Source organism: Dipodomys spectabilis, unplaced genomic scaffold, assembly GCF_019054845.1.
Source record: "Dipodomys spectabilis isolate Male_0828 unplaced genomic scaffold, ASM1905484v1 ptg000771l, whole genome shotgun sequence".
In the NCBI taxonomy this organism is placed as follows: Eukaryota; Metazoa; Chordata; class Mammalia; order Rodentia; family Heteromyidae; genus Dipodomys; species Dipodomys spectabilis.
The window spans coordinates 361,495-373,825 of record NW_024871448.1 but is presented as its reverse complement, the minus strand read 5'-3'; the positions used below and the strand labels follow the sequence as shown (position 1 = coordinate 373,825).

General features: G+C 54.6%; 1 protein-coding gene across 2 annotated transcripts; it reads right to left on the bottom strand.

Annotated features, from left to right (window-relative positions):
- Window positions 1-227: 227 nt before the first annotated feature.
- Tmem175 (transmembrane protein 175) lies at window positions 228-12,251 on the bottom strand. 2 transcript variants are annotated; one of them, XM_042672765.1, is made up of 11 exons: window positions 12,166-12,251; window positions 10,336-10,516; window positions 10,117-10,155; window positions 9,168-9,265; window positions 7,138-7,189; window positions 6,773-6,808; window positions 6,181-6,264; window positions 5,643-5,807; window positions 2,806-2,884; window positions 2,361-2,496; window positions 228-1,057 (listed from the first exon to the last, which is right to left on the bottom strand). In XM_042672765.1, the coding sequence occupies exons 2-11, from the start codon at window positions 10,486-10,488 to the stop codon at window positions 391-393; spliced, it is 1,509 nt and encodes a 502-aa protein (XP_042528699.1). In that variant the 5' UTR covers window positions 10,489-10,516; window positions 12,166-12,251; the 3' UTR covers window positions 228-390. The 2 variants fall into 2 exon arrangements, with proteins under 2 accessions (XP_042528699.1, XP_042528700.1); XM_042672766.1 differs by lacking the exon at window positions 12,166-12,251 and adding an exon at window positions 10,606-10,984.
- Window positions 12,252-12,331: the final 80 nt, after the last annotated feature.

The following is a 12,331-nucleotide window of genomic DNA, read 5'->3' as shown; positions in this document are numbered from 1 at the left end:
GACAGCAGCCTCCTTGCTTGACCAGCCAAGTCTCAGGAAGGAACAACTGCCCCTGGGGCCCCCAAGAGAGCAGTGGCCTCTAGCCACATGCAGGATTGGGCAGGAAGAAGGAAAGGAGCTCTGGGACCCTGGTCGGGCCCTGCTGTCTCAAACACCATCCCAATCTTGGGTGAAGAGGAAAAGTAGATGAGTCAAAGCAATAAAATGAGTCCCCGGGAGCTCCTCACTACAAAAAGTAGAACAATTTTTGTACTCTAAAACAGACCTTAGTATTTCACAATGGATAGAATATCCAAGCAAGTAAGATCGTAGCCCCAGGGCCACAGTGGTCCCCTGCCAGTCCATTCTTCGGCTCCATCTTTCTGGTGGTGAGCAGCAGCCTCCTTGGTGCTAGCAGGAGGCAGGCAGGAGCCGGGACTGAGCCTCAGCCTCTGCCTGGCTGGGCACAGGGTGTGCTGGCCGGAGGCCTTGAAGGGCCCGCAGGCCTGCCAAGGCAAGGCGCATGAGGAGACGCAGCAGCAGGAATGCAAAGGGTACTGAGATCTGCATGAGGTGGAAAATGGCAGTGCTGAACCGACTGAGCAAGCAAGTGGCAGCAAAGGCCAGCAGACTGGCGCAGGGGTATAGTGCAAGCTTGGCAAACATGAAGGCATGCTCCTGTCCACCAAACTGCACTGAAGGCTGCAGTGTCTCTGCCTGGCGTAGCAGGGCCGCTGTCCAGATGGCAAACTGGAAGATGCCGGCAAAGAAGATGATGGCGCAGCTGACGCGCACACGTTCGAGCTCGTCGCGGGGCTGCTGGGCGAAGGCCGAAGTCTGCTGATAGGCCAGGGGAAGGCCGCCCACGAAGGCCAGCGAGAGGGTATTCAGCAGCCCCATGGCCTGCGTGGCCTTGCGGACGTGCAGGAAGAGCGAGTGGTGGGCAAACCAGAGCAGACCCACCGTGGCAAAGGAGCCGAAGTACGCCAGGAACTGTGGCCCGTGTGCACCCAGGGCGGCCACGAGGCTGCCGTGGAACTGCTCCTGCACGTCCTTGGGGTCTGGAACATTGTCCTCACTGGGAAGTGTGAACAGAGGGCATTTGTACCAGCCTTCAGAGGGACGGAGAGGTGGGCTAGCAAAGTGAGTTTCCGATGAATGGCTGGCTTACACTAGCTGCACACAAAATGCTCATTAGTCTGCACTTACATATACTTAAAGTACTGAACGTAAGTTACCTCTGTTCGCCTGAATTGCAGTAACTGATGTATGCTCCTTGCCAAGTGGCAGCCCTACTTGCTAGTCCAAAAGCTGGTGGGTTGGGCAGGGTGAGTCCCTGATGGGAGACTACAGCTGGGGCAGCTCCACATCGGAGCCCTGCTTCTGCCCTGCATCTTGCTGATCATGCTGGAAACCAAGGGCACCCTGATGCAGCTGCCGCTCTCTCAAGGCATGGCCTAGCAATGGCATCTTGTCGACTGGGCATGGACGACAAGGCCCTTACGCAGGCAAGACCTACATTCTGCAAAACAGTGGGCAGAGCCAGGCTGGGCTGGCGAGACCTCAAGCAGCTTCTCAGCAGGGGCAGCAGCCCTGCATAAAGGGCATGCTCCCCACCCCAGCCGCGGCTGCAGTTGCCAGTCCTTGGTTATAGGTTACAGGGACCATGACCAGTCAAGCCCTGGCTGCAGGGCAGACACAAAGCCAGATTGTTCAGGAATGTTCCTTAAGTTTAGGCCTTCGGAATCAGGTACTTGGGAACATCTGCTTTCAATTTTTAAAAATTGACAGTAGGAAAAATTGATAGTAGGAAAAGGATACTCAGTACCAGAAGAGTCAGACTATCAGATACAAAACATAAAGCCAGAGTGCAGCAACACATTTAATGAAGTAAGAGTGCACTGGAATGTAACTAAGGAACTACAGCATAAGGGGGCTGGGAGGCTTGGGATGGCAGACTGAACTTGGAAATAAAGTGAGCACGGAGATGAGCGCTCTAACAGGTTTTCATTGACAAGTCAGGCTGAGCAGAAGAGCCATTAGTGGAAGAAGGAGATGGCTTCTAATGAGATATGGAAAGGGTCTAGGGCCTGGGGAGCTAACTCATCCCTCTGAGCAGAGCTTTGGGGTGGGGGGCGCAGGGTGGCACTGCAGAAGCTGCCTCTCCCTGGCACCCTAGCCTCTGCTTGGGCTGTCAGGTTGGGAGCTGGTAGGATGGGTTTGCACCTCTTAAGGTTGGCTCACCTTCTCACTGCATAGAGCTCTGACACCCAAGGGAAGGCTGGCACTGAACTAATGCCTTTCTGGAGTGTCTAGGGTTAGATACCAACTCAGACTGCTACCTGGCAGACAGGCTGGGGCAGACCAGTTGGGATCCTCACCAGATGTCCAGGATGAGAAGCGTGGCCACAATGGCGTAGACACCGTCACTGAAGGCTTCCACCCGCTCCTTGCTGAGGGGTGCATGCAGGTCAAAACTGAAAGGTTCCACACTACGAGCTGGGGGCTCCTGGCGGCCTGTGGGCGTGGCAGGAGAGAGGGGCAGCCAGCCACTTGTGGGGCTGTGGTGCCTGGGTAGCCACACCCTGCTTTCTTCCCCAAGGGCCAGGAATGTGTCCTAGGCCAGGAAAGGAAGTGGCACAGATCCTGAAGGTAAGTTGCAGCCCGTCCCCAGTAAGCCCAGAGCCAGGGTTGGGCTGTGCACAGTGGAGCAAGCTCAGGGCTACTACATGTTCACACCCGGCCCCACTTAACAGTTCTCAGGAGTGGCCTGAGGTCCAGTGGCACCTCTCAGGGGCCTCAGCGTAGAGGTGTATGGTCACCTACCCATGAGCCTGACTTTGCACCAGCTGGTGGCCTTGCTGACGTGGGGGAGGAAGATGATGGTCACCATCAGTAGGTATGACTGTGGGGAGACATGACAAATCAGGGTCTGCCTCCTTCAGAGCAGAGACTGCTTACCACCTGGTACCTAGACAGCCAAGAATCCCATCCCGCTGCTCCAGAGAGGGACGGCAGGAGTAACAAGGGAAAACCAGGGAATTCGACTTTTTGCTTTTCTCTTTATTCTTTTGCCAGTCCTGGGGCATGAACTTAAGGCCTGGGCACTGAGCCACAGCACCAATTCTGGCTTTTTCTGTTTATGTGGTCCTGAGGAATTGAACCCAGGGCTTCATGCATGCTAGGCAAGTACTCTACCACTAAGCCACTTCCTTTCTTTTTTGAGTACTGGGGATTTGAACCTAGGGCCTTGCACATACTAGGAAAGCTATCACCCACCTAACCCCCTCTTTTTGTTTTTGAGACATTCTTGCTGCTACTTTTGCCCAGGCTGGTTTTGAACTCTCGATCCTCCTGCCTCTGCCCTCCAGGTAGCTGGGATTATGGATGTGGGCCACCATACCTGGCTTTAGGAAATTGTCCTTTATTGAAATAAGGATGTATGGGTTAAAGAGATAAAGAACAGAAGAAAAAATGCTTGCCTGGGAAGAGCTTAGTATCCAGAATGCATAAAAAACTAGCAGAGCTCAACTGAAGTCAAAGACCCCCAACTAAGAAACAGGAGAGACTTTGAAAAGACATTTCTGTAAAGAAGATATGTAAATGCACAACAAGCCAAACAGCTGCAAAGCTGCTCAGTATCCTAGTCCCTAGGGAAATTACAGCCATCAGGACAGCTAGAGTCACAAAGGCAAAGTGACAGGTGGTGTGGCCAAAGCACAACCTGAGCACTGCAGGCAGGACTGTGAACAGCCCAGCAACTTGAAAACAGTATGAGGGGCTGGGAAGGCGGCTCAGTGCAGGCAGGACCGTAAACAGCCCAGCAACTTGAAAACAGTATGGGGGGCTGGGAAGGCAGCTCAGTGGTAGAGCGCTTGCCTTGCATGCATGAGGCCCTGGGTTCGATTCCTCAGCACCACATAAGCAAAAAGAAAAAAGCCAGAAGTGGCGCTGTGGCTCAAGTGGTAGAGCACTAGCCTTGAGCTGAAGAGCTGAGGGACAGCGCCCAGGCCCAGAGTTCAGGCCCCATGACCAGACCCCCCCCCCCAAAAAAAAAACAAACAAACAGTATAGGGTGCCTTAAAAAATTAAAATCAGGGGGCTGGGAATGTGGCTTAGTGGTAGAGTGCTTGCCTAGCACACATGAAGCCCTGGGTTCGATTCTTCAGTACCACATCAACAGAAAGAGCTGAAAGTGGTGCTGTGGCTCAAGTGGTAGAGTGCTAGCCTTGAGCAAAAAGAAGCTTAGGGACAGTGCCCAGGCCCTGAGTTCAAGCCCCAGGACTGGCAAAAAACAAAAACAATAAAAAAGCAAAGTCAGAACGACCCCATGATTTGGCAATCCTTGTTCTGGGCACATACAGAAAATAACTGAAAGATATGAAGACACATGTTCACAGGAGCAGTATGTATAAGAGGCCACAATGTTGAAGTGTCAGTCAATTGAGAATGGCAGGCAAAGTGTGTCCCAGACACACTGAATTATCATTGGGCAGTGAAAACGAATACAATTTCAATGCATATTACAAACACAGGCGAACTCGAGTAGTTCACAGCCTCTCCTACGGGCCACCTGCCTCACCTGCCCTGTCTAGTTTTCCCAGCCCCATGTCCAGGCTGTCAGAAGATGGACCTCTGCCCTAGGCTTTGCCTGCCTGCCCTGCTCCATCACTCACCTCTGGTCCTGCCCTGTCAGATACTCCTGAACCACCTGGTTATACCCATGGAAAAGATCTACCTTTCGAGCCAGTACTGGCCTCTAAGACTGTGGTCCCTCTAAACTGTCCTTGCTGTGCACCTGTCTTTCCAGAGCTCTGCCTGATCATTCTGACCACTCCTTTCCACACATTGGCCACACCTGCCTCCCTCATCCATGTTCCTACCTCGGCCAGCGGGGGCCAGTGACCCCCTCTCCACAAGGCAGCCTGTGCCACTGACTCTCAGCAACTCTGGGACTCCTCCCTCCTGCCCCATGAGCATCAGGTTAAGTCTCTGAAGGCACGCATGGCTGGGGCTTGCTTCCCAGATGGTGTGCTGCTTGACCCTCACCTACCTGTCAGCACTCTGGACCTCACCCTGCACATCACACTCCTCACGTGGGAGGGAGAGCCCGCCCAAGCCTCAAGGAATGACTTCTGCAGTGGCCACAGGCCTTACTGTTTTATGCTTACAGTGCTCTTGAAATGCTTGCAGCACATTTAAAATAACAATTGTTTTTTTTTTTTCACTATTCCCCAGATGCTTTGGTTGAAAAATTCTGTTTTTCAGTAGTGCTCATGTTGATTCTGTACCACAGGTTAGTTTCTACAGTCAACGACAGCTTCTATGGCTGAAACGTGCCTTAGCATTTGTCTCTATTACTAGTGCTCTTGTTCCGTTAAACTTAGGCCTTGATTTTTTTTTTTTTGGGTCCAGTCGTGGGGCCTGAACTATGGGCCTGGGCGCTGTCCCTCAGCTCTTCAGCTCAAGGCTAGCGCTCTACCTACCACTTGAGCCACAGCGCCACTTCCAGCTTTTTTCCTTTTGTTTATGTGGTGCTGAGGAATGGAACCCAGGGCCTCAGGCATGCAAGGCAAGCGCTCTACCACTAAGCCACCTTCCCAGCCCCAGGCCTTGATTTTTGAGAATAGACTAAGCTCCCCTGGGGGTGACCCAATACTCACCATAGGGTAGAAAAAGAGGGAAAAAACAGCGGCAACTAGGCACAGTGCTGGGCCACGGAGGACAAGGCGCAGGATGTGCTGCCGGGACAGGGCCCTGTGTGCAGAACACTGGATTCTGGGGTTCAGTAGGTGTGGGAAGTGGAAGGCATACCCCACAATCAGTGCCTGCAGAAGAAACAAGGAGAGGGAATATTGTGGCCAGCCAGCCCTTGGGCTGTCCAATACACATGCACATGAGTGCACACACACGTGCGCATAAACACGGGCGCGTGCGCGTGCACACACACACATACGCATGCACACATGCAGGAACTTGGGGTTAAAAGGATTCTAGGGCAGGCAAGTATCTTGGGATGTCCCGGGAATGGATACTAGGGTGGGAAGAGTGGGCTTGGTCAGCAGGTGGGGTTCTGAGTATTCCAAACCCTACCTATGTTCACAGGCAGAGTCTAGGCTCCTTGGGATGTGGAAGTCCAGGGCAGGTACCCCATTTGCATGCTCCATGGCAAATCCACACATATACATACACCCTGCCTACCTGTACAGTGCCAATGGTGATCACACACACACAGAACAAGAAGATGCCCAGAGGAACATCAGGGAAGGTCACCATTAAAGAAAACTGAGTTAAAAAAAAAAAAAAATCACAAAATATCCTGACATTTACCACAGTTCCCAGACCCTGGCTAGGGCACAGTAAGCCTCCTTGTCTCTGTGTGGGCATTGGGAAGGCGATTATCAGAGTGGCTAATAGCAGTGTGGAGGTGGTGGGCTTGCCCATCGTGGCAGAAACCCCACTGCTGTTTCAGGCTTTTAAAGAAACAGTATCATCAGATACCATATCAGATTCATCGGAAGTCCCTCAGATCTGAATCCTCTGCCTGTGTGAGCCAGCGACCCACATCAGGATGAGCACAGGACTGTGCGGTGGGTGAGGGTGGTGATGGAAGGCATCAGCAGCCCTTCGCTCAGGGGTGTCTGCCTCCAGGAACCCTGAACTCCCTCCTCCACTTAGCGTGACAGCCTCTAGCTTTCTAGACCCTTCTCCTCTGCAGCCTGTGGTCTGCATTTCTGAGGACAGCCACACATGGGAAGAGGCTTAGGGATGCAGGGGGCTGAACACTACTCACTGTGTATGGAAGAAGGGTGATGGTCATCATGCAGGCCTGGAAGGAAGGGGGTCATGGTCACTGTGCAACCTGGAGAGGAGGGAGGGGCACCCCGGGGGGGGCAGCAAGGGACCCCAGGTCCCCACTGCTCCAGAGGGGGCCAGGCTAGGCAGAGTCTCAGAGCCCAAGCCCAGACACTTCAGAAGCCTATGCCTCTGATGGCACAAATGCGTCCCCTGGGAGACTTCTGAGGAGCTTCCAGGTACGGAATGGATTCTAGGCCCTAAGCAGCTCGAGGTTCCAAGAACAGCAGCTCACGATTCCTCCCCTTCCTCCTGGGTTAAACTAAAACTCAAGTTATTTCCCTGAAGAACAAAAAAACTCACCAAGTTGAGCAAGGCAAGCGTATCATCTATTTTCCCAACAACCTGGAACAATCTAAAGTTCAGAAAAACAAAAGATGGGCCATCATTCAAAGATGACTGCAGTAAGATTAAGCACATACACACCTTCCCTAGTATTTTCTAGTTAAAATGTCAACTATTTCCCTTTTTTTTTTCTTTTGCCTTCGTGGTAAGAGTTTAAACTCAGGACCTAGTGACTGCTGGGTAGGCGCTCCACTGCTGAAGCTTACCTCCAGCCCTTTTCTGCAATAGTTAACTTGGAGGTCAGATCTGACTTCCTGCTTGGGCATGGGCCTGGACTGGGGTGACAGGTTCATGTCACTGCACCCAGAGATGGGATCTCATTGACTTCAACTTGACTGGCCTGAAGACCTGGTCCTCCCAATCTCTGTCTCCCACATAGCTAGGACTATAGGTGTGCACCACCAGTGCCTGGCTGAAGATACCACTTTTTCTGAGGGGGAAGAAAAGCTCTGGGGTTTAAACTTAGGGCCTGGGTATTTTCCCTGTGCTTTTTTTTTCTTTCTCCTTTTCCAGCTTTTTGGTGTCTAATTGGAGATAAGAGTTTCGTGGACTTTCCCTGCCCAGGCTGGAAATAGCAAGATCATCAGATCTCAGCTTCCTAAGTAGTAGGATTATAGGAGTGAGCCATCAACATACAAGAAGATGCCACTTTTGAACAAATATGAAATACTACCTTGCATATGAACTTTGGAAAATTGAGAGAAAACAAATTCTCTCATATCCCCACCATCTTGCTTTTTAACACAGAGATTTTCAACAGCTAAAATGCAGAAATATGCTATGGTAGCTCTAGGGCTTGAGGGCTGTCAGGGAAGCCAGGCTGAAAGATGTCCCAGGTGGGCAGATTTAAGTCCTGTGTGGCAAGAGGTTTCCTGCACTGGCCTTGGTAGAGCCAGAATCCACAACCTGGAAACTCTGCCTCCAGTCCAGTGCTTGGACCAGCTCACTCAGGACTGTGTTCTTCACGAACAAGCTGAATAGCAGGGGCTATTCCTGAGCTGCTCACAGATGGCAGCTCTATTAGCTACCCATGACGGGACCATGTATGCAGGCAAGCAGCCCAGGTAGGAAGCAGAGCAGACACAAGAAGCTTGCTGCGGGTTCTCCCGGTTGCCACCCACCCTGCTGGGGATGTGCTCCACAGCAGGTATGGATCTCTAGTGAGTGAACCAAAAAACTGGTCCAGGCAAGGTTTGCAGAAGAGCCCTTCTTCCTCTCTTCCTCACAAAAAAGTGCTCCGTGAATAATGAAAGCAGAGAGGAAAGTCCTGTTGGCGCCAAGAACAAAGTCACTTTGCTGAGAACATCCTTGTGATAGTAATAGGTGACATGTTCAGCACAGGGGCAAGTACTTAACAGAATTCATGTATTTTCCCGCACTTCCAGCATTCCCTGACAAGCATTTCCTTTTAGTAGGCTGACCTGTACCACCCCAGTGTCACTTCTGGATATTTCCTGTCCCTGTCTGCACACGGTCAGTTGCTGGGGCCCCATAGATCTAGGCCCCTGTATCATGGACCCTATCCAGGACAAAGCTTGGGCCCTTCAGCACATCCTGTAAGTTTAACCTCCACACAGGAGGGGTCATGATCTGCTGGCATTTCATGGGACACAGTCATGCCAACAGGGCTTTCCTTCTCCTTGCTGTCTTGGTCTTGCAATGGTTTCTACCAGGTGGACACTTTAGCCTCCCACCTCAGATCGGAAATTTAGCAGAGCTCTGAGTGGTTCCACAGACAGGCCGAGCCTTGGAGTGAGCATGTCCACTCTTCACTATCTTGAGCATGAGGCCCAGAAGAAGAGGTCTCAGGGCAAGAAAGGGTGGTCTACTGACCCCAACCCCTTTGGGACAAAGCATGTGATCGGGGACCCACGATAACCTGAGAACAATGCATCTCTAAGGTACTACAGCTGTCCACTGCACCTGGCACCATCCCCGAGCAAGTAATAATAATGAGGACCTTGCTTTGAAAAAGACTGAACCCTTACCTAGTGTGTGCTGCCCAAGCCACTGTGACGATTAGAAATGTCATCAGGTAGACAGCGATTCTAGTTGCTAGAAGTTTCTGTATGCTTTTGTCAAATTGCTAGAGTAAAAGAACACTGTCATTAAAACAAAGCAACATGTATAACATAGCACTGGTCATCTCGAGAGCACGGCTTTGCCGCAGACCAGAAGTGAAAGCCTTAAGCAGGGCCCTAGCCTCAGAGTGCCATCAGGCTGCACTGTTTGAGGTCCAGCAAGGCTGGACGCTACCACAGCAGCCTCCCTTACACAAGCCTCAAAACCATTACTGCAAGTGGCAAAGGACCTTGGCTGCCAACAGCTTTGTAATCTGGGTTTGATCTTTGCAGAGGGCGTTATCTAGGTGGCCTAAGACACCAGAAATAACATAGGGCAAAGGGCTTCTAGTCATTAAGCACCTCCTAATTACTTGGGGATTTAAATTCTGACAAGTGAATTTTGGAGGAACATAGATACACCACTACAGGGTCAAACTGACAATTCCAAACAGCCATAGGCAACAGTACCTCTAAAAGTGCCTGTAGGATCACAAACAGGACAGGCCTGCTAAGGTGGACACTGGCTGAAAGCCTGTAGCTGGAGATAGGCGCAGGGAGGAAATTCTGATCGAGGCAGAGCTCTTACTCTTGATAAAGTGAGAGGGAGTGTTATAATGAGGTAGCCCATGCTCTTTAGCTAGGGCCCCACATAGGAGGCTTCACCAGAATGAAGGTACTGCTGCTTGTCAAAGATTCGGCCTTGTCCACTGCCCACATCTGCACGGATAAGAAACCCTATTGGGAAGATGCACAGATGCCCTGCCCTACATGCTCCACCAGCACCTTGCTTTGGGTTCTGGTGCTTACAAGATGTAGTTAGCTCCTCAAGCCCAGGGCAAGCCACATGTACCAAAGTACAGCCTGTTCCCATTACCTGCTCTGGGGAGATTTCCGTGTGGGTCACAGGCAGGATCTAAAAGAACAAAGACAAAAGAAACTGAGAGACACTTCATGGACAGGGCACCCTTTGCAGACAGTGGTATCAAGCTTGGTCTTGAGGACAATACTGTGTACCTCCAACTGCCTAGGGTTCTAGGGGACCATAGGATGTGCCAACAACCTAGTGTGGGTCTGAGATGGGCCATGCACTGACCATAACGGTGGCGATGATGGACAGGAGTGCATCACTGAAGCCCAGCATTCGGTGGGAATTCTGGGTTCCCTCCCCAGAGTCTTCAACCCTCCTGTGTGGAGATGAGTTTCCCTGGGCATCCAGAGGCTGCTCTGGAGTCTGTGGCCTGGACATGGTGGGGGAGCCTGGAGGTCACCTGAGCCTGGAAGAAGTAGAAACACTTCACTGAGCGTGCCAGTGAAGTGTTTAGCCACAAAACAAGGAGCTGGATATGGAAAAGTGAAAGATTACTTTGAAAAGGATGCTGGTCTCAGCTGAGGCATCGTTGACAGTACAGAGGAACAAGGAAACTGAGTGTCTCACACACACACACACACACACACACACTCAATGATAATGGAGAAAATTGAGTGTCTCACACACACAGTGATAATGGAGAAAACTGAGTGTCTCTCACACACACACAGTGATAATGGAGGAAATTGAGTGTCACACACAGCGATAATGGAGGATTACAGTAATTCCCTGATAGAAAAATAAAACGACTGTGACTGCACGTGTACGATGTGCAGGAACGCCGGCAGCCCGGTTTCCAGTCATCTTCATCAAGTTCGGGGATTGGAACAATGCGACTGGGAGTGAGTTCAGAAACCCGTCCTCCCCGAATCTCTGCACAGAAAGGTGTCACTGCTTCCTTAACTGTTGGCAGGCCTTCCCCGCGAGTCTCTCCAAATTTGGGGTCTTCTTTGAGGAAACTTCCGGTGGAAAGCGCTTTTCCGAGACCCGCGCGCTGCTGGCCCGTCCGAGGCGTCCTCTCCCATTAGCCGAGGCTTCGGCCTCCAGCCTCCGCTCAGGGCCTGTCCCCTCCCATTAGCCGAGGCTTCGGCCTCCGGCCTCCGCTCAGGGCCTGTCCCCTCCCATTAGCCGAGGCTTCGGCCTCCGGCCTCCGCTCAGGGCCTGGCGTCGGGTCCGCGAACGTGGAGCCCCTCACAGCTCACTTCCACCGGCGTCGCCGCGGCGGCTGGCGGTGCGCGCTTTCCTCTTTCCCACTCGGCGGCCGAGGGAGCGGCTGTGGGTCATCTCTAAAGGCGCTTCCAACAGCTGGGCGTCCAGGGGGTGAGCCCGGCCCGGCCGCGCGGAGCGTTCCCGCTCCCGTCAGTCCTTGGTAGCAACTCACGCACCTCGGCCCTCGGCGGCGAGGGTGAACGACCGGAGCGCGTGCGCACCGGCGCGGCCCCGGGAGCCTCGCCGCGAAGCCGGCCGCCGGGGCCCAGGCCGCCGGCCGCGCGCGCGCCCAACGTCGCCACCACGCGCTCCGTCCCGCCCTCTGGCCCCGGCCCGGCCCCGGGCCCCGCCACGGCCCGCCGACCCCGGCCCCGCCGCGCCGCGCCCTCACCCCCGCCGGCCCCGCCCTCCGACCCGCCAGCCCCGCCCACCCTCCGCCTCCGCCCCGCCAGCCCCGCCCACCCTCCGCCTCCGCCCCGCCAGCCCCGCCCACCCTCCGCCCCCCCGCCGGCCCCGCCCTCCGCCCCGCCGGCCCCGCCCACCCTCCGCCCCCCCGCCGGCCCCGCCCTCCGCCCCGCCGGCCCCGCCCACCCTCCGCCCCCCCGGCCCCGCCCTCCGACCCGCCGGCCCCGCCCACCCTCCGCCCCCGGCCCTCCAGCCCCGCCCACCCTCCGCCCCCCCCGCCGGCCCCGCCCTCCGACCCGCCGGCCCCGCCCACCCTCCGCCCCCCGCCGGCCCCGCCCTCCGACCCGCCGCCCCCCGGCCCGCCGGCCCCGCCCCGGCCGCCGGCCCCGCCCACCCTCCGCCCCCGGCCCTCCGACCCCCGCCCCGCCCCTGAGGCAGGACCTTGCGTGAGGGACTGGACGCTCCCGAACCGAGGGGCTGGCGACCGGGGAGGGGTCGGCGGCCGGGGCGGGGCCGGCGCAGGCCGGGCCGCGCACCTCGCCTGCGGTCCGCGCCGCCCGCGAGCTCCCCGCCGGAAGTCGCTGCGAGCCGGCGTCTCTGCGCCGGC